We start from the raw sequence: 27,892 nt of genomic DNA on the forward strand, positions 1-27,892 counted from the left end.
CCCATTCAAATGTAAGCTTTTTGGGGGTGGATTGGCTCACTCACTAGATCTGGATCCCAGGCATCCGGCGCCATGTCTGGCAAACAGTTGGTGTTTAATAATAATAATAATAATAATAACAATAATAATAATAATAATAATAGAAGAAGAAGAAGAACAACAACAACAACACTTGTTGGTTGATGGCCAATTGATCGGCTCTCTGGGTCTCAGTTTCCTCACCTGGAAAATGTGGCTAATCATTGCCAGCCTGCCTGCCTGCCTGCCTGCCTGCCTGCCTACCGGGGAGCTGGGGAGGGGGGGGAGGTAGGCACTTCCCCTTGTGAAGCTGGGCAAAGGCAGGGAAGGGCGAGGCACTCATCCGCCAACCTGAATGGCCAAGGCCAAGGCTCCAGGGCAGCTACCCAATGACTCCCTCTTCCAGAGAGTCTCCCGCAGGGGCCGCCATCCTATTAATCGGCTTGTTTAAAGGGCTCCCAATGGGCCTGGGAGTCCAGCCCCTCGCTGGCAAAGACCAGTCGCTGAAGCCCAGGCCAACGGGACGGAACCCAACCTTCCCCATTTACAACCAGCAGACCCTGAAAAAGTCATTAAAGCTGATTTGCTGTTTCCCTGGAGAGGAGCAGGGGAGGGTCCCTGACTTTGTGGAATCTTCCCTTATAGAAGATGGTGTGCCCAGGGGGCAGCACCCGAGAGTGGAGAGTCCTGGCCTTGGGATCCTGCAAAGGCCTGAGTTCAAATTCTGGCCCCAACCCTTGCTAGATCTGTAACTAAGGGCTACTAGCGACTAATCTTGATTTTTTGTTTGTTTCTTTGTTTAAACCCTCACCTTACATCTTGGAGTCAATACTGTGTACTGGCTCCAAGGCAGAATAGTGGCAAGGGTAGGCAATGGGGGTCAAGTGACTTGCCCAGGGTCACCCAGCTGGGAAGTGTCTGAGGCCAGATTTGAACCCAGGACCTCCCGTCTCTAGGCCTGGCTTTCAATCCACTGAGCTACCCAGCTGCCCCCTAGCCTTGGTTTTCCACATCTGTAAAAGGGACCTAAGACAATTGATAGTGCCTATCTATCTCAATGGGTTGGTAAAAAGCTCAGAGGACAGAATAACAGATGTAAAGTGCTTTGCCAACCTTTGAGCATTTTATAAACACCAGCTATTATTATTATCATTATTACTGTTATTATTATTGTTATCATTATTATTATCACTGTTATTATCACTGTTATTATTGCTATTATCATTATTACTGTTATTATTATTGCTGTTATTGTTGCTATTATTATCACTGTTATTATTATTATTGCTGTTATTATTGTTGTCACTGTTATTATTGCTGTTATTATTATCACTGTTGTTGTTGTTGTTGTTGTTGTTCCTCTGGCTACAGATTTTCCAGTGGAAGGAGACTGGAGTGCATAGACCCGGTGGCACTCCGGGGGTTCCTGTTCTCCTCCCAATGGCCTGCCCAAAGCTGGAACCTCCCAGGCTAGTCTCTGGCAGTGAATTTTTCAGCCACAGGGGCTGCAATCTGCCTCGGTGGGAGGACCAAATTCTTGGAGCACATGGGAAGGCACAGAAAGGCCCGCCTCTGCTGGATTCTGACAAGGCTCTCTCATTCCCCCACCCTGGGCTAGTCGGGGGTCCCTGGAGCCAGCCTGGGCATCCTGGGAGCAACTTTTGGCCTCGTAATAGCACTAACACGAAAGCTTCTCCCGGCCCTGGTGGAACATTTGGCTATACTGATGCCAGGGAGAAAAGGGGGAGAGAAGTACGGGACAGGCGAGGGCTGGGTGCCAACCGTCAACAATGTTGCACCTTTGCACAATTCCAGCCAGAAGGATTCTCGAGGTTATCTGGTCTCACCAGGAGGGAGGAAGGCCCCGAGAAGAGAAAGTAGGTCAGGGTAGAGGCCAGCGGCCTCCGGATGGGCTCTGGAGGGCCAGGGTTCAAGTCAGACCTTTGCTGCTTCTTGCTTGAGTGACTGTGGGCAGGTCCCCTTAGCCTCTGAGCCTCAGTCTCTTCACCAGTAAAATGAAGGGGGTCTGAATGGACAATCTCCCAGGGCTTCCAGCTTTAAATCCGTGCTTTTCTGGTCTCTTTCGAACCCCTCACCTTCCATCTCAGAATCAATACTGTATATTGGTGCCAAGGCAGAAGAGCGATAAGGTAAAGGGTAGGCAATGGGGGTTAAGTGACTTGTCCAAGGTCACACTGTTCGGAAGTATCTGAGGTCACATTTGAACCCACAATCTCCTGTCTCCAGGCCTGGTTCTCCATCCAGAGCCACCCAGCTGCCCCCCCCAGATCTGTGAGTTTCTAGAAATGGATCCAATCTTTATAAAGCTGATCCATCACCAAATCTATAGTGTGACAATTAAGTCTACACTGCCCATCTTTAGATTTAATCACCAAAAGGTCTTTTTTTAATCACCTTTTGGTGATTAAATCTAAAGATGGGCAGTGTAGACTTAATCTAATTACCACAATAGGATTGTTGTGGTCTTTGTCCCATTCCCAGCTAGGTGAGTCTGGGTAAGTCACAAGCCACCAGAGCCTCAGTTTCCCTATAATAATCACACCGGTCCCCTTTGGGGGAGGCTGAGTGGCAAAGCTCTAAGTGTCTTAGCCTAAGTGAAAGGCTTTATTCCCAGCTTTGGAAGGGGGGGAGCCAGGGCCCCCTCAGGGGGAGGAGGCAGGCCGCGGGCCCTCGGCACCTTACCTGTCACTGTACACGGAACGCTCGAACACTTGCATGGGCTGCCGGGCCTGCAGGAGCCGCTCCGGGGAGGGGGCCAGCTGGGCTTTCAGCCGACTCAGGAAGGAGCACATCTGGAAGGTGTAGGACCACCGCGAGGGCTGCTGGTACATCATCTCCAGCAGATTCCCCACGCTCTGGGGAGGGCCGGCCTGCGGGCAAACGGGAGGGGGAGGGAAGTGACCAAGGGCACACTGTGCGCTCTCCTCAGAAAGGAGGGACAGGAACAATGACAGCCGGAGCCTCCCACCCAAGGCCCTCGAGAGCGCAGAGATTGCCAGTGTGGCGGGGGAGCCCCGGGAGCTTTGGGCCCAGGAGGAATCCGTTACCCTCTTGGGACTTGCCTTATAGTGGGATGGGCTGCCAGGAGAAGGAGGCAGAGGCAGAGGCCTCCCTTCCCCCCTCCAGGAGGCCTCCCCAAGAAGCAGGAACTGTCTCAGAATACAACTCACCTTGGCACCGACATCCCCTCAGGCTAACTCTAAATTGCATTTCCAGCCTTCCTTCCTATGACCCAGAGGCAGCATGGGGCTAGTAGCTGGCCCTTAGAGCCCCGGAGATCTAGGTTCAAATCTTGCCTCAGACCCTTAGTAGCTGTGTGATCCTGGGCAAGTCACTTAACCCTGTTTGCCTCAATTTCCTCATCTGTAAGATGAGCTGGAGAAGGAAATGGGGTCACGACTGAAATGACTGAACAACACAACATTTCCTTTTAGGCCTCTACAGTGTAGCCAAATGAGTTCCCTGGCTCTTCCTCAACTTCCTCAACTTCCGAATGCCATCTCTTGCTTCTTCCATTTCCACACATTCCCCCTCCTCAATTTATGAAGATCTCCCCTCCCCGTCCCGCTTCCCTCAACAGTGAAAAAGGACCAAGATGAAGAAGATCGACGTTCCAATAGTCCTTGGAGGTTTGCAAAACCCTTGAAATGCCTCGCCTCAGTTTACCCTCCCAGCAGCCAGGGAGATGGGCACGATTATCATTCTGTCACAGATGAGCCTACTGAGGCCGAGCTGGACCATAAAGATTTTTGGATCTTTGTCCTTCTCCCACTGCCTGGTGTTTCCACGTTGTCTCTCCCCCAGAGGGATGTTGGCTCCTTTGCATTTTGCCTTTGCAGTCCCACCGTCTGACATCCCCCTTACAATCATGCACATTTATATGTTGGATGAAGCCCTTTTCTGACAATAACTGTGAGACCCTGGGCAAGTCACAGCCCCAACTGCCCAGCCCTTATCCCTCTCATGGCTTGGAACCAATCCTTAGTATCAATTCTAAGACAGAAGTTAAGGATTTCGTACCTTCTGTCTTAGAATCAATACTGGGTACGGGTTCTAAGGCAGAAGAGTGGTAAGGGCTGGGCAATGGGGGTTACGTGACTTGCCCAGGGTCACACAGCTAGCTAGTGTCTGAGGCTAGATTTGAACCTAGGGCCTCCGATCTCAAGGCCTGGCTCTCCAACCACTGAGTCGCTCAGCTGCCCCCTCATACAGTTATTTTTAAAACCCTTAACTTCTGGGGGCAGCTGGGTGGTTCAGTGGATGGAGAGCCAGGCCCAGAGATGGGAGGTCCTGGGTTCAAATCCGGACTCAGACACTTCCTAGCTGTGTGACCCTGGGCAGGTCACTTGACCCTCACTGCCCAACCCTTACCACTCTTCTGCCTTGGAGCCAATACACAGAATTGACTCCAAGATGGAAGGTGAGGGGTTAAAAAAATAACTCTATGAGGTAGAGATGGGGAAGGAGTGCCTTCTAGGCATGGGGTACAGTCTGTGTAAAAGCCAGGAGGCAGGAGCTACAAGGCAGGTAGGAGAAACCGTGGGGAGGTCAGAATGAGTGCAGGGCCATGAATAACTCTGGAAGGGTCAGCTGGAGCCTCATTTGGAAGGACTCGAATGCAGAACAGAGAAAAGTGTAGGTTAACCTAGAGGCGATAGGGAGCCAGTGCAGGAGCAGCCTCAGTAGTGAGGGGGGCCAGCTCTGCACTTCAGGGGTATCCGTTTGGCATCTGCAGAATGCGGAGGCCCTCTACGACGGAGGGCTCCCTCCCCCCCCGGGGCAGCAGCGATAAAGGCTGAATGTGGTGGCTGCTGGCCTTGGGAGCACACGGAAAGGGAGCAACGGCACGGCGGCAAGAGGGTGGATGCAGACTTGAAGAGGAGGAAAGATTTGTGGATGGCAAGCGGGTAACTGAAAGGACACGACAGGGCAGAAGCGAGAAGGGGCTGCCGAGCTGGAGAGGGAGTTCTGGGTTCGAGCTGTTAAGTCTGAGATGCCTGGGAGCAGATTTCAGTGGGGTGAGCTCGAGGGAGAGCCTGGGCTGGACCCCCGGCCCTCGGGGGAATCTGTGCAGAGCTAATGACCCACAAGCGAGACGACAGCCGTGAAGTGCGTCACAAGCCATAAAGCATTCTGGGAAGTTATTGGTGGGGGGGATGTTGCCGTAACGGAACCCCGGGAGCTGCTGGGATGAGCAAGAAACAGAGTCAAAGGGAAAAGGACCCAGGCCAGACTTTGGGGTATCCAGGGATCAGGGGCCCAATTTGGATGAGGAACCAGGAAAAAAAGAGCCTGAAGAGGGCTGAGATGAGCAGAAGGAGAGTCAAGAGGGGCAGCTGGGTAGCTCAGTGGATGGAGAGTCAGGTCTAGAGATGGGAGGTCCTGGGTTCAAATCTGGCCTCAGACACTTCCCAGCTGGGTGACCCTGGGCAAGTCACTTGACCCCCATTGCCTACCCTTACCATTCTTCTGCCTAGGAGCCAATACACAGAAGTTAATGGTTTAAAAAAAAAAAAAAAAAAAAAAAAGATAGTCAAGAGAGTGATGAGAAAACCCAGAGAAGAGGGAAGAGCCAGGGAGGAAAGGGGGGGGGGGGGAATCTACCTGCCAAATGCAGGGGAAAAGTCAAGAAGAGCTGGGGTGGGGAAAGGCCACCTGATCTGGCTAGCAAGAACCTTGACAACCTTGGAGTGGTCATTTCCAGGAGGTAGGAATCCAGACTAAAGATCTGAGAACTAAGAGAAGAAGAAAAGGCAATAAGCAGAGGTGGCAGCTTTTTCTCCCCTCCAAATGAAAAGGATCAGGGCGGGACAGGGCAACAGCTCCAGGGTCAAAGGAGGGGCTTTGTCCTTGTTGTTGTTGTTGTTGTTGTTGTTAAGGATGGGAGAAACTAGTGCATCCCTCTAAAAATCTGGTCAAGACCCATTAGATAAGGAGATATTCAAAAGTCCAGAAGCCTGAGATGGGAGGGGGAGATGGGAGGGGATGGGCTCCAGGGCCTAGGCAAGAAGGTAGGGGGAGAGATAGAGAGAGATAGAGAGAGCTCTGACAGAGATCTTTATTTTCCAAGTAAAATGTGAAGCAGTGACTTGAGGAGAGGGTGTTGTGGGAGCCTCAAGGAGAAAAGAAACTGCTTTAAATAGCTATGTTGAAGATTTCCTCAGTTAGAGAAGAGTGAACGGCTTCCCCCACCCAGAGGATTCAGCTAAGGTTCCATGACAGAAAGCTGTCCTAGTCCAGTGATGGCAAACCTACCATTTTCAATGACACGCAGCTGCATGTGGCCGTGTACACAGAAGAATGGGGCCGCGTGCCGAGGATGAAACAGTGGCTGTAGTGTAGCACAGACGCTCTGTGCACTATAGAGGACAATTCTGCCTATATTCATTTACCTATTTTGGTTTATTAAATCCAGTTATATATGACAATGATAGAGTTTTGTTATTTAAGCTATAAATATCGCGAAACGGCATTTCTTCTCGAAGTGATGCACCAGCCGAGTGATGCTCGGTTTTTTGGCGAATTTTGACACACCGAGCTCAAAAGGTGGCCCATCACTGGCCTAGCCCCAGTCAGCTCGGCTGGGCAATTGCCTCCAGCAGGGTTGAAGAGCATAAAAGTACTGACAATAAGGTGGCTGACAGAAACCAGTCAACAAACATTTACTTATTTTCGGCCAGTGCTAAATGGGGAGAAAGGGAAATCCGAGAGAGCTTAGAAGTGAGGTTTGCAGGATTGGAGGAGTGACACACAGAACAGAGAGCTGTGCACGGTCTGAAAAAGGACTTTTAGAGTTCTGGAACAGAGAAATAAACCACTTGGGTGATGGTGAGACCAAGGACGGGCCCATCTCTCTTACGTGGCTGAAGTGCAGGATAGATCGAGGCAGCGATGGCAAGTCTAGAGGCAGGAGAAGTGACAGTGTGGATTGAAGGATACGGCCCTGCTCCCAGGGTGTGCGTGTATGTGTTACAAACAAATATAGAATAATTTATCATTCATATGGATATATAATAACACACACGTGCATACACACAAATGCATATAAAATGTGGGTGGAGGGAAAGCACTAGGAGATGGTGCATTCAGTCCTGGTAGGATGGCCTGACCTGTGGAGCCAGTTTTCTACGAGTAGCCAAACCCAGAAGGAATGAAGGAGGAAATAATCTAAGAAGGAAATATTATTAATGATCCAAGGACAAAAGTGGCCAGTGCTGGCTGGGGTCTTCTGCATGATCACAAAAGAGCCGGCCTGCCCCTCCTCGGCCCTGTACAACTCTGCATTCCTGCTCTAACAGGCAATGGGATGAGCTAGCCACAGGCCTGGGTAGGAGTACCTTTTGACTGGGTTCTCTTTCAGGCAGAAAGGGAAGAAGGTCCATCTGGCCAGGTCTTGGAGGTCTTTCTCATTCATGGTTGAGCTCCGGCAGGCAGTGGCTGCTATCTGAGGCCTCTGAGGGGTTTTGGAGGGGAGGATTCTGGTCCAATGCTGGGTCCCAGCTCAGTGGCTATGGAGAGCTCCAGAACTCCAACTCCGCTGTACTGAGACAACAGCACAATGGCTGTGGATGCCAAGTCAGGAGGCCACTGAGATCTCCCGGGTCTCTGACGCTCTTTCCTTTCCATCCCCTCCTCCAACACCTCAGCCTCTTATCTCAGTTCTTCCCCAGAGCTGCCGCTGTTCCATGGTTGTTTCTGTTCCCTGCACCAAGGTCAACAGGCTGTCCATTCTGTCACTGCTGGCCCACACTGCCCACTGCCCGCTGTCTGGGGCTCACTGGGTGACTGGGTCTGTGCTCTCTCTCTATGAGTCACTCTGGTCACTCCTTGAGTTTGGAGCCCTGAGCTCTGAGTACTACGCCCACTAGAGCTGCTGTCCAGTCTTCAGGAAGCTCTTTGCAAGTGTATGAGGAGCTCAGCTTTCCTGGGCACCATCTGCCCACTCATTCATCTGCCCTGGTACACTCCTTGCAATCTACTCTTCCACCTCTGGCCTGAGGGCTCTTCGGGCACCCTAGGGCTGGGTTTGCTATTTGATTGCCTCCTGCTGAATCAACTAGTTCCCAAGGTTCCATGAGAACAGAATGAAAGAAAAGTACTTACACAGAGGCAGCTGGGAAACTCAGTGGTTTGAGAGCCAGGTCTAGAGATGGGAGGTATTGGGTTCAAATAAGACCTTAAATACTTCTTTAGTTGTGTGACCCTGGACAAGTCACTTGGCCCCCACACCCATATCACTCTTCTGACTTGGAACTAATACATGGTATTAAATCTAAGAGAGAGAGAGAGAGAAAGAGAGAGAAAAGAGGGAAGGAAGGAAGGAAGGAAGGAAAGAAGGAAGGAAGGAAGGAAGGAAGGAAGGAAGGAAGGAAGGAAGGAAGGAAGGAAGGAATGAAGGAAGGAAGGAAGGAAGGAAAGAAGGAGGGAAGAAGGAAGGAAGGATGAAAGGAGGAAGGAGGGAGGGAGAAAAGGAGGAAGGAGGGAGGGAGGGATGGAGGAAGGAGAAAGAAAGAAAGAGAAAGAAAGAGAAAGGAGGAAAAGAAAAGCATTTATTAAATACTATATAGTAAGTGATGTGCAAAGAGAGGCAATATGGGAGAGTGGATAGGGAAAGACAGGGAAAGGAATGAATATCCAGTTCCTGGTAGGAAATGGACTGCTGGGTATTGGAACAGAAAAAAGAGGAGCTCCCCGTGGCCACTCCTAGTGATCTTGTAGGGATCTAGACGTGGGAGGGAAGGTCCCAAACATTTCTAAAACAGACTGCCTGAATTCTGGCCCTAAGCTCCCCACTGGAACTCAGCTCCCTGAGGTTCAGATGGGGAGCCTTTTCCACCATTTCTTTTTTTTTTTTTTTTTTTTTAATTTAAAAAAACCCTCACCTTCCATCTTAGAGTCAATACTGTGTATTGGTTCTAAGGCAGAAAAGTAGTAAGGGTAGGCAATGGGGGTCAAGTGACTTGCCCAGGGTCACCCAACTGGGAAGTGTCTGAGGCCAGATTTGAACCCAGGACCTCCCGTCTCTAGGCCTGGCTCTCCATCCACTGAGCTACTCAGCTGCCCTCCTTTTCCACCATTTCTTGCCTGGAATTAGAACCCTCCACGCCACTTTCTGGACATCGCCAATGGCCTCCTTAGAATATCACAGGCTTCTTGAGGAGAGAGACTTTTTTGTTTGCCTTTTGGGGAATCGTCGCCCTATAACAGTTCTTGGTAAATAGTCAGTATTCAATGGTAAATATTCAGTAAGCGCTTTGCCCTTCATTCATTCACTCACTCACTCACTCATTCATTCATTCATTAATTCATTCACTCATTCATTCATTCTCTCATGCATTCACAGTAGGCGAGTGCTCTGGCTGGTCAGCTAGTGTGAGGATGAAGCTGTATGGGGGGGGGGGGAGGCTTTCAGAGTTTTCTGAGCACTAAGTAACATCGCCAGAAAGGGGAACCGTGGGCCAAGCATACAGAAAATGGCTCCAGGTCAGGAGCCTGGGCCCAGAGGACGGGCTGGCAGCCGCAGGGGCATCTGAACGGGCCAGGCACCTGCTGGAGCTTCCGCTGTGGCCCAAACTGAGCCGCTAACAAGGTTGGGACTAGCCTGGTGCTCGTTCATCTCTCAGAAGGTGAAGGCTGTGTCTAGCCGGCCCTTTCGCCCGAGCCGGGCACCGAATCCCTGAGGTGACCCGCTAGCACCACCCCCTGGTGACTGGGGAACGCACACTCCGGGGTAAGAGATGCCAGGCTCTTCCACACACACTCCGGGAGAAACAGAGACGGGCTCCTCAGAAACCCACTCAGGAAGGAAGAAGGACGACATCAGGAAAGTCCAAGCACATCATCTGGAAGTCTGGCAGCCCCGGCAGAGGGCTCTCACCAAGGATAATCTGAATGAACAGCTGCCAGACACAATGAAGAAATGCGAGGGATGAACTGAAGCCCAGGAGGGAAGCGGAGAGAAGAGGAGCCACCTGACAGCAAGTAAAGCCTCAAAGGGAAAAACTAATAGTCTGACCCCGAAGGACTTTAGGAAAGGCAGCAGGAGTACAATCATGGGGGCAGCTGGGTAGCTCAGTGGATAGAGCTAGGCCTAGAGACAGGAGGTCCTGGGTTCCAATCTGGCCTCAGACGCTTCCCAGCTGTGTGACCCTGGATAAGTCACTTGACCCCCATAGCCCACCCTTACCACTCTTCCACCTAGGAGCCAATACACAGAAGTTAAGGGTTTAAAAAAAAAAAAAAGAGTACAATCATGGAAGTGGGCAGGATGTTCTGCTGAGAGGAGCCTGGGTCCCCCCTAGACACCCAAATGAAGCTCTTTCAAACATTCTAAAAGGAAGAGTGAGAAAAAGCAAATAATAAAAGGGAAACAGCTAGAAGCTCCCCAGCCCAATCCAGGACCACCCAAAAAGACTGCCAGAATCCTGCAGATGCACCGAAGCCCAGAGCAGGTAGAAAAAAGGGTCTGTCTGGGGGCTGCCGGTGCCAGGGTACAGGGGAAGAAGTCTAGAAGAGGGGAGGAAACCTTGGGCTTGGCCAATCAGAAGCCGGAGCCGGACCGCCATCAAAGCAATGCGGTGGCACCCAGAGATCTCCCCATCTGAGGCACGGGGGAAGACGGAGCACTCAGATGGCTTATTAGCACCCTGGCAGCTTGGTGCCGTAGTGGACTGACCATTCGGCTTGGGGTCAGGAGTCCCCGAGTTCAAATCTTACATCTGACACTTATTAGCAGGCTGACTATAGGCGAGTCACCGAATTTCTGACTTCCTCAGTTTCCTCCCATATAAAACAGGAATAATGACGGCCAACCCCTACCTTTGTAGTGAAGACGAGTCAGCATTTGTAAAGTGCTTTCTAAGTGTGGAGAAATATGATGGTCTATCGAGAGAAGCCCGAAGAATCAACAAAAAGAAAACGGAAACAATCTCAGCAAACGATGCAGCATAGAAAACAGATGAACACAGATCAGCAGAAAAACCCATTCAAAGTAATCAAGAAGAGGGTGCAGCTCAGTGGACTGAGAGGCAGGCCTAGAGACTTCTGAAAGTCCTGGGTTCAAATCTGGCCTCAGACACTTCCCAGCTATGTGACCCTGGGCAAGTCCCTTGACCCCCATGGCCCACCCTGACCACTCTTCCACCAAGGAGCCAGTACACAGAAGTTAAGGGTTTAAAAAAACAAAAACAAAAAAAGAATTATTCTATCAAATATTTGAAGGGTCAAAGGAGAGAAATACTCAGTCTACTGGTAAACATTCAAAAACTGCTCCAAATCATCTTTTTTTTTTTTTTTTAACCCTTACCTTCTGTCTTAGAATCAATATCTGTATATTGGTTCCAAGGCAGAAGAGTGGTAAGGGTGAGCAATGAAGGTCAAGTGACTTGGCCAGGGTCACCCAGCTGGGAAGTGTCTGAGGCCAGATTTAAATCCCATCTCTAGGCCTGACTCTCCATCCACTGAGCCACCTCGCTGCCCTCTTAATATGCTTCTAATATTTTATTTAACATTTTGTGCCCCTTTCCTTTGGGACATCCATAGGTCTATGGTTTTCTCTCTGTTTTCTTCTCTCCACAACAACATATCCTTTGACCCAGTGACAGTGCTCTCAGGTGGGCATCCCAAAGAGATCAAAGAGAGAAGAAAAGGACCCACATGCACAAAAATATGTACATCATCTTTATTATTCTTTTTATGATGGAAAACGAAGGGGACCCGCCAATTGGAGAATGGCTGAACAAGTTGTGGTTGACGAAGGTGAGGGAATAGTAATGTGCTGTAGCAGTGATTCCCAAAGTGGGCGCCACCGCCCCCTGGTGGGTGCTGCAGTGATCCAGGGAAGCGGTGATGGCCACACTTTTTTTGTATTATATTCTATTCTGAATTCAATAAATAGTTTCATCATTTCCAGGGGGGCACTAAGAAATATTTTTTCTGGAAAGGGGGCGATAGGCCAAAACAGCTTGGGAACCGCTTGGCTGTAGGATGAGAAGAAGGAAATGGCTTCAGAAAAACTGGGGAAGACTTACATGAACGGATGTAGAGTTAAGTGATCAGAACCAGGGGAACGATTTATACAGTAACAACAATACTGCAACGACTAACTACTGAGAGGCTTAGGAACTCTGATCAACACAGTGACTGAGCACAATTCCATGGGCCTCAAGCTAAAAGATGTTCTCCACCTCCAGATAGGGAACTGGCGAACAGATGGACTCCGAGTGAGGATTAAAGCAGATTTTCTTTCTTTCATTTCTTCTTTTTTTGGACATGGCTAGTGTGGGAATTTATTTCGCCTGACTATACATATTTGTCATGGATTTTTTTTTGTTGCCTTCTCAGTGGAGGTTGGAGGGAGAGAAATTGGAAATGAAAGTAAACTAAAAATGAATTAAAAATAGAGGGAAAGGACCCAGATATATACAAAAATATCCATAGCAGTACTCTTTGTTGGAGCAAAGAATTAAAAAACTAAAAGGATGCCCATTAATTGGAGAATGGTGAAGTTAATTTTGGCACCTGAATGAAACAGAATGCTATTATACCATAATAATTATACCAGGGGCAGCTGGGTAGCTCAGTGGAGTGAGAGTCAGGCCTAGAGACGGGAGGTCCTGGGTTCAAACCCGGCCTCAGCCACTTCCCAGCTGTGTGACCCTGGGCAAGTCACTTGACCCCCATTACCCACCCTTACCACTCTTCCACCTATGAGACAATACACCGAAATTAAGGGTTTAAAAAAAAAAAAAAAAAGAATTATACCAGGGACATCTGGGTAGCTCAGTGGATTGAGAGTCAGGCCTAGAGACGGGAGGTCCTGGGTTCAAATCTGACCTCAGACACTTCCCAGCTGGGTGACCCTGGACAAGTCACTTGACCCCCATTGCCCACCCTTACCACTCTTCCGCCTAGGAGCCAATACACAGAAGTTAAGGGTTTAAAAAAAAAGAATTATACCATTATACCAAAAGAATGGGTTGAGAGAACCTGGGGAGAAGTGTATGTACTAATACATAGGATGCTTTACACAATGACTAAAGACATTAAAAGAAAAACAGCTTTGGGGGCAGCTAGATGACTCACTGAGAGTCAGGCCTAGAGATGAGAGATCCTAGGTGATGGTGAACCTTTTAGAGACCAAGTGCCCAAACCGTAACCCTCACACTGCCTATGAGCCACCCTCTTACCCCAGACACGGAAGGGAGGAAGCGCTCCCATTGGGCTGCTGGGCAGAGGGGTGGATGATGTAAGAAATGTCCTCAGACATGCATGGAGAGGGGGAAAGGAGCAGCCCCGCCCCCCCCGGCACACGTGCTATAGGTTGGCCAACACGGGCCTAGCCCATACTTCTCTTTTGCCTTGGAACCAATGACAAATATTGTTATAAGGTGAGGGTGAAAGAAAGAAAGAAAGGAAGGAAGAAAGAAAGGAAGGAAGGAAGGAGGGAAGGAAGGAAGGAAGGAAGGAAGGAAGGAAGGAAGGAAGGAAGGAAGGAAGGAAGGAATACAACTTTGAAAGACTTAAGAACTCAATGCAATGACCAATTATAACTGCAGAAGAAAGGCGATGGAGCTTTCTACCCCTCTTCTGAAGGAGAAGTGATGGAATAGAAACGTCCAATATGACATTTTCCAAGATGGCCAATGTGTTGCTTTTTTTCTTTTTTTGCTTGAGTAGGCTTATTTATGACAGTTTAGGGGAGGATGATAGAAGGAGGTTGTGATAATGATACTAAAAAAAAAAAAGGATGAAAATAGGATCAATTTTAAGCATTTCATTTAAAGCACAGAAGTGAGTTCAAAGGGAGATACAGACAAGCTGGCCAGATTTGAAATTAATATGTTGAACTGATCATATACTTTTAAAAAAACCTAAGATGTGTTGGGGGCAGCTGGGTGACTCATTGGATTGAGAGCCAGGCCAAGAGATGGAAGGTCCTGGGTTCAAATCTGACCTCAGATACTTCCTAACTGAGTGACCCTGGGCAAGTCACTTGACCCCCATTGCCTAGCCCTTACCTCTCTTCTGCCTTGGGACCAATACACAGTAATCGATTGTAAGATGGCAGGTTGGGGTTTTTAAAAAAATGAATAACCTCATTAAGCTACAAAGAGTCCAGAGGAAAGTCACAAGGATGGCCCAGGACCTGGAGTCCCCGGCACACGAAGCTCAGTTAAAGGTATGGGGAATATCTGCTTGAAGAGAAGACTCGGGGATCTGAGAGCAGTCTTCTGGAGGGGAGACTGGACTTGCTCCATTTGGCTCCAGAGGACTGAACAATAAGAGTCGGAGTCATGAGCGCAAGTTGCAAAGACGTCAATTTGGGTTTGATGTCAGGAAAACCCTGGTCAGGAGGAAAGCTGTCCAGAAGGAAAATGGCCTCCCTCGGGACTTCCCTTAGGCAGGAGTGAGACCACAAGCCTTCAGAGGGATCCCTCTCCCACATGGATGGAACAAGCTGGGCTAGACTTGCTTCCAGGTCTCAAATTCTGTGAGTCTGTAAGTATGAGGCCAGGGTCCTGTGTGCCGCCCATGCTGCCCCTCAACCAACCTTCACCCCCTCTCTGGTAGGGCAGTGAGGCTGGCATGAGACTGACTCCAGAAGTCACACAGGGCACTTCTTCCCCCGCCCAAAGAACACCCAATCACAGCAGCAAGTCAAGCCTACTTCCTACCCTGCCCACCCCCCTCCCTGCCAAGGCTCCAGCACTCTGCAAACTTACTGTTGGTGTGCCAACAGCCTGGATGTTTTGCCATGTTGTTATAGGCTCTGCAGCTATGTGCCACTCCGGGAAGGTTTTCACAAGTAACTTCACAAAGGTCGACTTCCCCACAGCTGTAAAACAAATGACATCATTTTTTTAATAATTAAAAACAACAACAACAAACTAACTTTCTCTCCTCTCTATTCTTCTCACCCTAAAGTGAGGGGGGAACACAGAAAACCAGAACCTTTATAATATGTAGTCAAACAAAAGAAAGTCCTGCACCCGTCACATCCGGAACAGTATTTCTCATTCTGCATAATGCTTCTGACAATATGGCAGCATTCTTCATCCTCGGTCCTCTGGAATCATGGTTAATTGTTGGGTTGATGGGGTTTGTAAGTGTATCAAAGCTGTTTGTCCTTACAACATTGTTTGGGTATAAATTATCCTCTTTGGTTCTGCTTACTTTACTCTGCCTCAGGTCACTTAAGTCTTCGCAGGTTTCTCTGAGGTTTTTTGTTTTTTTTTTTTTAAACCCTTAACTTCTGTGTATTGGCTCCTTAGGTGGAAGAGTGGTCAGGGTGGGCCATGGGGGTCAAGTGACTTGCCCAGGGTCACACAGCTGGGAAGTGTCTGAGGCTGGATTTGAACCTAGGACCTCCCTTCTCTAGGCCTGACTCTCAATCTACTGAGCTACCCAGCTGCCCCGGTTGTCTTTTTTTTTGTAATTTCTTACGGCACAACAGTGTACCATAACATTGTCTAACCATTCCCCAGTTGATGGGTGTCCCCTCCCCTTGGTTTCCAGGGCCACACCTCTACAAAAAGAGCTGCAACATTTTCCCATCTGAGTCTTTCCCCTCTTTCTTTGATCTCTGGGGTATCGGCTTTATGCTGATATTGATGGATGAAAGAGGACGCAGACTAGTAACTTTGGGAGCACAATTGCAAATTGCTTTCTAGAAGAGCTGCACCATTCCAAAGGACCTCCCTCGATGTACCTGTTTCTTCACAGTCTTTTGAAATGTCATTGAGGGGGCAGCTGGGTAGCTCAGTAGATTGAGAGCCAGGCCTAGAGACGGGAGGTCCTGGGTTCAAATCCGGCCTCAGACACTTCCCAGCTGTGTGACCCTGGGCAAGTCACTTGACCCCCATTGCCCACCCTGACCACTCTTCTGCCTTGGAGCCAATATACAGGATTGACTCCAAGATGGAAGGTGAGGGTTTAAAAGAAAAATTTAAAAAATGTCATTTTCTATTTTCCCCCCAACTCTGTCAATTTGACAAATGTCAAGTAGAACCACAAAGTTATTTAAAATTGTATTTGTCGAATTATTAGTGATTGGGAACATTGTTTTCTATGGCTAATGATAACTTAGGGCAGCTAGTTGGTGAGTCTATAGAATGCTGGGCCTGAAGTCAAGAACTCATCTTCCAGAATTCAAATCTGATCTCCGATACTTATTAGCTATATGACCCTGGGAAAGTCTCATAACCATATTTGCCTCAGTTTCCTCACTTGTCAAAGGAGCTGGAGAAAGAAATGGCAAGTCATTCCGGTTATCTCTGTCAAATAAACCCCGCAGAGGGTCGCAAAGAGTCAGACACAACTGAAATAACTGAACACATGGGTTTCTTAAGGTTTTCCTTATTGAAAACTGCCTGTATACATCCTCTGACTATCTATCAGTTGGGGAATGGCTCTCGTTCATATAAATTTAAACCAGATCTTTATGCATCTTGGAAATGAGACATCGTCAGAGAAATGTGCTCCAAAAATCTTGCCAATGAACTCTTTCTCTTCTAATTTTAGCTGCATTTAATTTTCATGCAGAAGATTTTCATTCTGTCATCGAAACTGTCCGTTTTCTCTTCAGCAATCTTGGCTCTCTTCTCTTTGGTCAGTTAGTCTTCCCCTATCGAGAAATCTGCAAGGGAATTTCTTTGTTGCTCCTCTAATGGGGTTTTGATGGTCCCCTTTATAGCCATGTCACGTCTCAATTTGGAGCTATCTTGGTACACAGTGTGAGATCCTGATCTATAATGGGTTTCTGCCAGACCTCTTTCCAGTTTGCTCAGAAGTTTTTGTTGTTTGGCGAGCCGTTACCTGAGTAGCCAGAGCTTTGGTTTGGTCAAACACTAGCTTTCTAGCTCATTTGCTTCTGTCTATTGTGTTCCCCGTTCATTCCAGTGATTTCTACTACACGTGGAGATCTGGTATTCTTTCCACTTTGTTTCTTTCATTTTTTCCCCTGGAGATTTTTGACCCTTTCTCCTTCGGGTGCTCTTCTGTCTTGGAACCAATACTTAGTTAGATTCAAAGACTGAAGGTAAGGTTTAAAAAAAAAAAAAGACTGTATATTAAAGACCTCATTGGTGTTTCCTCATCTCAGAGCTCCCTAAACAGATATAATAATAATAATAATAATAATAATAATAATAATAATAATAATAATAATAATAATAATAATATAGCAGCTGGCATTTCTACAGCTGTTTAAAGCTTAAGAAATACATAATAATAGCTAACATTTATCTAGTGCTTTCTCTATGCCACCCACTTTACAATTATCGATTCATTTTTGTTTTTTAAACCCTCACCTTCCGTCTTGGAGTCAATACTGTGTATTGGCTCCAAGGCAGAAGAGTGGTAAGGGCTAGGCAATGAGGGTCAAGTGACTTGCCCAGGGTCACACAGATGGGCATTGACTCATTTAATCCTCATAAGAACCCTGGGAAGAAGATGCTAGTATTATTATCCGCATTTGACAGATGAGGAAACTGAAGCCAATAGGGATTAAGTGACTTGTTTGAGATCACACACAGGTAGTGTCTTAGGTTGGATTTGAACTCAGATCTTCCTGACTACAGGCCCAGTGCTCTACCCACTGAGTTGTCTAGCTGACTATAATTATAACAACCTTCGGAGATAGTTGCTATTATTCTTCCCATTTTACAAAAGAGGAAACTGAGGCAGGTTACACATATATGATACATATAAGAAAGATTATACATAATATTTTTTTCTCTGGCCTGGACCAAAGAGAAAATGCCTTCTATCAAAATAAATCTTTACCTGCTCTGCAATGTATAAAACATCTTTGACAAATGAAATCAACTATTTTCAAATACAGCTAGGAAAGAGAGATCTTTTAAGAAGGAGCCCAGGGGCAGCTGGGTAGCTCAGTGGATTGAGTCAGGCCTAGAGACGGGAGGTCCTGGGTTCAAATCCAGCCTCCGACACTTCCCGGCTGGGTGACCCTGGGCAAGTCACTTGACCCCCATTGCCCACCCTTACCACTCTCCAACTAGGAGCCAATGCACAGAAGTTAAGGGTTTAAAAAATAAAAAAAAATAGGGGCAGCTGGGTAGCTCAGTGGATTGAGAGCCAGGCCTAGAGATGGGAGGTCCTAGGTTCAAATCCGGCCTCAGACACTTCCCAGCTGTGTGACCCTGGGCAAGTCACTTGACCCCCATGGCCCACCCTTACCACTCTTCCACCTAGAAGCCAATATACAGAATTTAAGGGTTTAAAAAAACAAAACAAAAAAATAAAAAATAAAATAAAATAAAATAAAAGGAGTCCACATTTAGGAATGCTGTCAGGAAGCTGCCCAGAGCACTGGAACGTCTTACCTCGAGGATGCTGGTCACACAGCCAGACCATGGCAGAAGCCAGACTTGAGTCTACTTCTTGGCTTCAAGACTGCTTAGCTTTCTATCTGCCATAACACACACACACACACACACACACACACACACACACACACACACACACAAGCCTCTCATNACACACACACACACACACACACACACACACACACACACACACACACAGCAGCCTCTCATCATTATTATACACTAACTATAAGTCAGACAAGGAAACTGAGATTAAGTGATTTGCCTTATTTGCCTCAGTTTCCCCTCCTGTAAAATATGGGCTTAAAAAAACAACAACCTATCTATCTGGGGCAGCTGGGTAGTACATAAAGCACTCCAGGTGTGGAGCTGGGAGGAGGGCTTGGGTTCCAGAGTTGTGTGACTGCCTGTCCCCATCCTACTGATGCTAAGACAGAAGATAAACGTTAAAAAGGAAAAAAAAGCACCTGCGTCTGTCTCAAGGCTGTTCTGCAAATCAGATGAGATCCTGTTTGTAAAGAACAAGTGACGTCGAGCGCGGCGGCTGGCACACAGTGGGTGCCCCATAAATGCCAGTTATCCGATACTCTTTCCACTAAACCGCAGCACTTCCCTGAGGTTTGGCAGTGTCATGTTGGTTGGACGAGCCTATGTAGGCTTTGCCGGTACCTTTAATAATGGCTGGGGAGAGGCACTGAGCAAGGAAACGGCAGAGGCCGGCATGACGCCCTTCGGAGGAGTTCCAGCTGCTTCAGCCGTCCCTGTGCCCCGGTGCCCTCTTTCCCAACGGCCTGGCCATCCAGAAGCCTTGCCGTTCGGGGTCCTCCTCCTTCTCCCAGCTCATACCTCAGCCTCCCCCACAGCCAATGACCTTCTTAGACTTCAGGATCATCCTGAGTGCTTAGCACAGTGCCTGACACATGGTAGGTGCTTAAGAAATGCTTTTTTTGGGGGGGGCAGTTAGGTAGCATAGTGGATAGAGCACTAGGTGTGGAGTTGGGAGGACCTGGGTTCAAATCTGACCTCAGTCAATTTAAATAATTATTTGTTTATTTAGAATATTTTCCCATGATTATGTGATTCATGTTCTTTCCCTCCCCCCACCCCCCCCATCACATCCCCCCCTTAGGGGACACACAATTCTACTAGGAAATCTGACCTCGGACACTTCCTAGCTGGGTTACCCTGGGCAAGTTACTTAACCCCAATTGCCTAGCCCTTGCCCCTTTTTTTATCTTAGAACTGAAATTAAGACAGAAGGTAAGGGCTTAAAAAGAAATGCTTTTGGGGGCAGCTGGGTAGCTCAGTGGATTAAGAGCCAGGCCTAGAGACAAGAGGCCCCAGGTTCAAATCCAGCCTCAGACACTTCCCAGCTGTGTGACCCTGGGCAAGTCACTTGACCCCCATTGCCCACCCTTATTCCTCTTCTGCCTTGGAGCCAATACACAGTATTGACTCCAAGATGGAAGGTGAAGGGTTAAAATTTTTTTTTTAAATTTTTTTTAGCTTGACACAGAGGAGCATTTTGAATGTGAAATTTTTAATAACTATTTTAATATAATTTCTATAATTATTTAAATTAAAAATTGTTTTCTATAATTTTAATATAATTTTGATCATTTTAAATAACATTTTTAAATTATTTTTATATTTTTAAATAATTTTAAAGGATTTTTTATATTCTTTTTATAATTATTCACGTAAATATACAACACAAGGGCAGTTTGGCATAGTAGAGAATCAAGGATGTAGAGTTGGAAGTGGCCTCAGAGGCCCTTAGTCCAAACTCTAATTTAACAAATGAGGAAACTGAGGCAAGTTAAGTAACTTATCCCAGGTCATAAGTTAATAATAATAGTTCGTTTACACAATGCTTACTATGTGCCAGGCACTGTGCTAAGTGCCTTACAATTATCCAAGGTAGTAGACGTTATTATCACCCCCATTTTACAGATAAGGAAATAGAGGTAAACAGACAGAAGTCAAGTGACTTTCCCAGGGCCACATAGCTGATGTCCGAGGCTGGATTCGATCTCAGGTCTTCCTGATTCCAGGCTCAGCTCCTGGGCCTCAGAGTAACTGCTCTGTACTGCCCTGCCTCTTGTACCTCCTATTTACCAGTCTCAAAGAGATTCCGGCTACGGGATCCTCCTGGGGTTTCTATCCAAAGAGGAGAGAGCCGTCCCCATGGATAAAAATGCTCAGGGTCTCTTCTCAAACTTCCAGAATAGGGATGGTGAGGCAAAGAATTCTGGACTCAAGCCCAGTGAATTCTCAGGTGTCCTCCTGATCTGACTCAAAAATCCCTTCTGTAGTGGCAAGCCTGGGGTCAGAAAGCATCAGATATAGGTGGCAAGTCCCAGATGCGAAAGAAGCACCCACTCACTGACCCTTCAAACCTCCCTCATCATCGAGCCTCGGCTCAGCTTTTTAAGACTAGAGCTACTCATCGGCTTTTTTTTTTAACCCTTTACCTTCCATTTTTTTTTTTAAACCCTTAACTTCTGTGTATTGTCTCATAGGTGGAAGAGTGTAAGGGTGGGCAATGGGGGCCAAGTGACTTGCCCAGGGTCACCCAGCTGGGAAGTGTCTGAGGCCAGATTTGAACCCAGGACCTCCTGTCTCTAGGCCTGGCTCTCCATCCACTGAGCTACCCAGCTGCCCCAGGGTCACTTTTTTTTTAAACCCTTAACTTCTGTGTATTGGCTCATAGGTGGAAGAGTGGTAAGAGTGAGCAATGGGGGTCAAGTGACTTGGCCAGGATCACACAGCTGGGAAGTGTCCGAGGCTGGATTTGAACCCAGGACCTCCCGTCTCTACCCAGCTGCCCCCATGAGGGGCCGCTTTTGAAAGGTCTTGGGCTTTCTCTCCTGGCACTCCTTTGGGAAAGAGTCTGTTGCGTAACTTTGTATTTAATCAGGTGTCGGCGCTGTCTCCCCTCAGCAGAAAGTAAACTCGGGCTAGGAAGACACTGTTTCCAGTCTGCCTCGGTATCCCGCCTTCCAGAGAATTGGGTGAGAGAGAAGACAGCCGGCCTCCCCTCTAGAGCGGGGCAGCCGGAAGGGCCCGGAGGCTGGAGCGGAGCCGACCACGGGACAAGCTAAACGCTAAGAAGCCCTTGAAGGGCCGCCCGCAGGGTCTGGTGTCCGGACTACGGAGCGGGGAGTCTGGCTGTATTCTGGCCCCCCCCCCATCTCTCCTCCCTAGAATCCGGGGTCCAGTTCCGGGCCTCAGAGGCGGCCCGCACCCAGGGGAGGTAGCCAGGCAGGAGGGCCCCGGGCCAGGGAGTGCGGCGGAGGCTGTGCCTCACCTCCTTGGGGCAGAGACGGAGCCGCACTAGGAGCAGCCGCGGCCGCGTGCCCTCCCCCCTGCCTGCCCGACTCAGGCCGCTCCGGCTCGAGTCCCTGCTCGAACCCCCGCTGGTGGAGCTCCCCTCCCTCCCGGTCAGGTTTGCAGCATTTTGCACGCCTTTGGAGAGATGTTTGCTTGTGGTGAACTCGGCCGGGGCCGAATCTCCAGAGCTTGGCACAGTGACGGGCACACAGTAGGCGTTTAATAAATGCTTCGTGAGGAAGGAAAGGGCAAACCGAGCCCGTATCTTTGCCGAGAAAACTCCGTGGAGAGGCCACGGGATCTCCAAGAGTCAGACGCGACAGAACGACTGACCAACGAATAAGGCCACGGATAGACTGCAGAGAGGCTGATCCCTTCCAAGGGTGGGACTAGTGGTGAGCTCCCCGTCACTGAAGGGCTTCAAGGGGAAGCCTCCATTCAAGGGATGCAGGTGCACTCAGGTCCAGGATGGGCTCCCAGCCCCGAGGGGGTCAGGGAGCAGCCGCAGCCACAGCTGGCCCCCGCCGCAGGTTCCCCGAGCGCCCCTCTTTGCGCAGGCTCAGACCAGGCCAGGCCAGGTCCCGCCTCTGGCCCCCCCGCCCCGCCCCCAGCGGCCCGGGCCCTTACCGATGTTGCCCTCCACCGCGAGGCGCCGGAGCGCTCGCCTCGGAGCCGGGCCCGACTCTGCGCGCTGAACCAGGACCCTGGGCACGAGGGAGGCGCGGAGCAGGGCCCGCAGCGGCCGGCCCGGCCCGCCCAGAGCCATCCTCTTCCTCCCTCTTCCTCCTCCTCTTCCTTTCTCTTCCTCCTCCTCCTCCTCCTCCTCCTCCTCGTAGTAGTCCTCCCGCCTCCCGGGCCTGGGGCGGGGCTTGCCGCGGCTGCCCCGAAAACTGAGGTCCAGAGCGGGGCTGAGTGCTCTAGGGCCCGGGGCCCTGCTCCATCTCGGCCCAGACAGAGCCGGAACCCGGCTGCCTGGGGCTTCAGGCGTCTCCTCCCACTTTGTGCCGGAGCCGCTGATCTACATACAATGAAAGTGCCGAACTTGGGCCCGGAGGCCACCGCTATAGACCGGCCAAATTCGAAACTTCCCAGCTGTAGGAACCTGGGCAAGTCATTTGACTTCTCTTTGCCTCGGTTTCTTCATATATAAAATGGGAATAATACCAGCAGCCAAGTCTTCAGAGTAGTTATAAGGATAAAAAAGATAATTGTAAATCCCCTGGCAACCTTAGCAAAATGCTCTGTAAATGCTAGCTGGTAAGCAGCTGGGTGGCCCAGTAGATAGAGCAACCGGTCTTGAAATCAGGCTTCCCAAGTTCAAATCCAGGCTTACATGTAGTAGCTGTGTGACCCTGGACAAGTCACTTCACCCCATCTGCCTCAGTTTCCTCCTCTACAAAATGAGCCAGAGAAGGGAATGGCCAGGCACTTAGAACTTCAAATGGGTCCAGGAGAGGTAGGCCAGCCGGCCTGAGTCAGTCATGTTCCTCCACCTTAGCTCTCTGTTCTTTAGATTAAATAGTCTTCAGCTTCTTCACTTCTTTTTTTTTTTTTTTTTTTAACCCTTAGCTTCAGTGTATTGGCTCCAAGGCAGAAGAGTAGTAAGGGTAGGTAATGGGGGTCAAGTGACTTGCCCAGGGTCACACAGCTGGAAGTGTCTGAGGCCAGATTTGAACCCAGGACCTCCCAGTCTCTAGGCCTGATTCTCAATCCACTGAGCTACCCAGCTGCCCCCTCTTTCACTTCTCATATGGATCAGCCTCAGTTTCTCTCACCACGCTCCAACTGGTAGAACTGAAGCCTGTATGCCCTTGCATGAATTGGATTACTTGCCTTGGTTTGCATTGGGCCTCAGTTTCCCTCCTCTGTCAAATGTAAGGAGATTGCAAATCCTCTTGCAAATTATAGATATAAGAACCATGGCATGAAAGTGTCTGCTGCTGAAAGGCACTGAGTACAAAGCTCGCTGGCACTCTGGTGACCTTAAAGAAGACCAGAGAGAACAGGAAGAAGGTGTGGCACTTGGATGAGTTAGGTGAGGTCAGGAAGGGGTGCCAGGGCACCTCAAAGGCTCTGTTAGCATTACAAAATAAATGCCTTCTGTCTTATCAATCTGTGTATTGGGTTCTGGGCAGAAGAGCCCTAAAGGCAATGCAGGTTAAGTGACTGGTCCAGGGTCACATAGGTAGGAAGTATCTGAGGTCAGATTTGGACCCAGGACGTCCCCTCTGTTGGCCAGGCTTTCGATCCACTGAGTCCCCTAGCTTCCTCTTCTGTTAGCATTTTTTACAAGATGGAATACTTTTCTTTAACTTGGGTTGGAAAGGTGAACTAGGAAATGTATTTTCTGCTATATTAGGGGCAGGTTACAGTCGAACCCTTTAACCTAAGCAGGAATAGCTTTGATTAAAGATCTGGCCATACATGGGGAGTCTCTTGTAGGAGGACCAGGCTGGTTAAATCCAATGGGGCTCCTCATTGAAGGGACAGGGTTTTCCCCCTTGCCTTATGAAGGCCCTACAGGAAAGTTTACCTGTACAGAAGGACTATAAGGAACAGATTTGGAAATGATCCTGAGCAGCCTTTGCCAGCAAAAGGAATGACCTAAATAACCTCATTACAACATGTGGAGAACTTCAAGTCATCAGATGAAATTATGGAAAATTGGCCACTGGATAAAAGCAACCCTGTGTGGTTCACAAACCCCTAGTGATGGATCGCGAGGATGAGCCACGCCGTTGTGGCCAGTGTGAAATGGCCACGCCAGCCTTGCTCCAGGATCTCTGGGCATCAGGCGTGAAGAGAACCAACTGTGGAACAAAACCAAAACAAAACCAAAACCAACTCCGCTCTTGAGTACCTTTTTCTCGCACCTCCTCATGCCTCTTCCACTCTCCTATCTGTCCTATCCAGCCTCTTCTTTCCACTAAGTTTCCCTTCCAGTTAAATCAATCAATTCATCAACAAGCACTTGGTTACTAAGCCCTCCCTGTTGTGTTATTTAGAATTTCTGGGGTTCTATTTAGACATATTAAGCCTCAAGATATGTGGATATATGACAAACTTCCTGTGGACACGTGGGGGACTTTGAGACTACATTTTCCCTGATCCAATGGGTTTCCGGTTTTGGACGTGATGACGTCAATCAATGTAGAACGTGACTTAAATGGGGAGATGAGGCTTTGACTGGGCTCTTTTGGTACGAGGCAGCCAGGTGGAGGGAAGAAAATGCTGGGAGGTTTGAAATAGCTTTTATCAGGCTTGCGGTCTTATCTATTTTACCAACATGGCCATGCTAATTAAAATATTACTTTTCCTCATAATATCAGCCTTTATCATTTTTAATCGTTACACTGTTTGCCAGACCCTGTCCTAAGGGCTGAGAAGATTTATTAAAAAGAAATGAAGGGGGCAGCTGGGTAGCTCAGTGGATTGAGAGCCAGCCCTAGAGATGGGAGGTCCTGGGTTCAAATCCAGCCTCAGACACTTCCCAGCTATGTGACCCTGGGCAAGTCACTTGACCCCCATTGCCCACTCTTCCACCTAGGAGCCAATACACAGAAGTTAAGGGTTAAAAAAAAGAAAAAAGAAAAGAAAAGAAAAAAGAAATGAAGATGGTTCTTGCCCTCAAGATAATCACTTCTTACTTGGACTACTGAAATCATTTCTTAATTGGCCTCTTTTCTTCCAATAGTTCTCATCTACAATTCATCCTCCTCATATATGCCAAAATAATAATCCTAAAGCTCAAATCTGACCACATATGTACACATGTCTTCTCAGAAACCTCTGCTGGCCTCCCTGTTGTGCTGATTGGAATTCTTCCATCAGAGGCTACATGACCGCTTGTCATGTGTTTTTATGGGCATCCCTTTTATCGATTCAATTATATAGACATTTTTAAGTCTCAAACTCTTGTCATTCTGTCTCTAGGATAAAATTCAAACTCTGATCATTTGAAACCCTCCCCAAACTGGCTCCAATCTATGTTTCCTGTTTAATTTCACATCACTTCCCTTCTAATCGATTGGTCAACTATATACTGGATGGAAGTCTGTCTCTTGCCTATGGGCCTTTGTACAGGCTATCCTCCATATCTAGAATTCTTCCTCTCCTCATTTTCCCCTTTTATAATTCCTGGCTTAACCACTAAAATTCAAAATTAACCTCAATCTATTTTATTTTATTTTTGTTATTTTAAAATATTAATTTATTATTATTATTTTTAAATTTTCTAAATATTTTATTATTTTAAAAATTTAAATATTATTTTTATTATTAAAATTTTAAAAATTTCTTTATTTTTTTTTTTTAAACCCTCACCTTCTGTCTTGGAGTCAATACTTTGTATTGGTTCCAAGGCAGAAGACTGGTAAGGGTAGGCAATGGGGGTCAAGTGACTTGCCCAGGGTCACACAACACAGCTAGGAAGTGTCTGAGGCCAGATTTGAAACCAGGACCTCCCGTCTCCAGGCCTGGCTCTCCATCCACTGAGCTACCCAGCTGCCCCCTCTAAATCTATTTTAATCCTAATACTTTAAAACACCTCTCAGGTGCCAACTCCTTTGCAAGGCTTTGTCTGATCTCCCCAGGTAAAGTGTGAGCTCACTCTCTGTTTCTCTGTCTCTGTCTCTATTTCTCTAGCTTTGGAAAGTACTTTGTGTTTACCCCTCTTTACAGGTACAATGTCTCCCTAGGAGAACATAAGCTCCTTGAGGGAAGAGACTTCTTTTTTCCCTGTCTTTCTATCTCCAGTGCTTGGCACATAGCTGAAATGGAATAATTGTTTATTGATTTAAAATGAATTGAATTGCGTTGAATATAGTCTAACCCCTCCTCTGGAGATAAAGTTGTTGGACCTTGTTATTTCCAAATTCTATATCCATGATATTGTGATAATGCTTAGTCTCAGCAAAATGAAGTTACTTGTCCTAGGACAGAGATAGTCAATAAATCAATAAAGGAGGGCTTAATCATTTCTTTTTAAACCCTTGACTTCTGTGTATTGGCTCTTAGGTGGAAGAGTGGTGAGGGTGGGCAATGGGGGTCAAGTGACTTGCCCAGGGTCACACAGCTGGAAAAGTGTCTGAGGCCAGATTTGAACCCAGGACCTCCCAGTCTCTAGGCCTGGCTCTCAATCCACTGAGCTACCCAGCTGCCCCCCTTAATCATTTTTATAAGTGGGTGATACAAACCCAAGTCCAGACTCTCCTAGCCTTTGCGGTGGGCCTCCATTGCCTTTCTGATTGCCCAGCTAATGTGGGATGGACAGGATACTAAAAAGAAATACTTTCCGAGCCTTGGGGATGAGCTAGATTCTCTTCTGGTTTGCCCTTCCGGTCACCTACCTTTAAACTCAGCTTCCAGGACTGTCCCTCCCTTAAGTTTTTATATGGAAATTGACCCCCTTCTGAATGGAGATCTTCTGGGCAGCCTGAATGGTTCTGGGGAAAAGAGTTCCACAAGGCACCTTTGTGATGCTAAACCAGCTTTTCCCCCTGCTGGGATACTGTGTGGGGAGGCCACAAAGCAGTGCGGCCAGCACAGAACTATTTCCCCTGGACTGTATTATCTGCATGGGCCACTCACCTTTCTCCCCTCCATTCTCTGAATGGCTCTTCAGATCCAGGCCTGGACAATAAAGGACTGGCTCCATCCCACAGAGATATAACCCCGGGTTATTGATGTCACATCCTTTACACCAGGGTCCCAGGGCATCATGGGAAAAGAATGGCTCCCAGATCACCGGACAATTGGGATGGAAATGCTTTAAGGGAATGGCTGACCTCTCACCCTGGCCTCCTTGGAAAGGTGAATTTAGAGGCATGGGATCCCCGAATCAGGAAGAACCTCGAGGCCATCTGCACCACCATTCTACACCTAATACATAGTAGGCGTTTTATAAATATTTGTTGAATTAAATTGAGTTGAATTTGATTGACTTGGAAAAGAGAGAAGAGATAAACATAGTGAGTGGAGGAAACTCTCCTCCCATTTTCTTGCTCTGTCTATATCCCTGGTGCAGTGCCTGGAACATAGTAGGCAGTTGATAAATGTTTCTGGACTGACTGAGTTTCTTCCTTACTCTTTCCTCATTCTTTTTTTTTTTTTTTTAAACCCTTAACTTCTGTGTGTTGGCTCCTAGGTGGAAGAGTGCTTAAGGGTGGGCAATG

General features: G+C 48.0%; 1 protein-coding gene across 1 annotated transcript in view; it reads right to left on the reverse strand.

Annotated features, from left to right (window-relative positions):
* The window catches only part of DGUOK (deoxyguanosine kinase), a 41,640-nt gene extending 19,155 nt beyond the window's left edge, over positions 1-22,485 (reverse strand). Inside the window, exons 1-3 of the mRNA XM_044663011.1 lie at positions 22,347-22,485; positions 14,763-14,875; positions 2,722-2,909 (exon numbers count right to left, since the gene is read on the reverse strand). Coding sequence (XP_044518946.1) covers positions 2,722-2,909; positions 14,763-14,875; positions 22,347-22,485 — 440 coding nt within the window. The remainder of the gene's footprint in view (positions 1-2,721; positions 2,910-14,762; positions 14,876-22,346) is intronic.
* Positions 22,486-27,892: the final 5,407 nt, after the last annotated feature.

The sequence above is a fragment of the Gracilinanus agilis genome, chromosome 2 (assembly GCF_016433145.1).
Source record: "Gracilinanus agilis isolate LMUSP501 chromosome 2, AgileGrace, whole genome shotgun sequence".
Taxonomy (NCBI): domain Eukaryota; kingdom Metazoa; phylum Chordata; class Mammalia; order Didelphimorphia; family Didelphidae; genus Gracilinanus; species Gracilinanus agilis.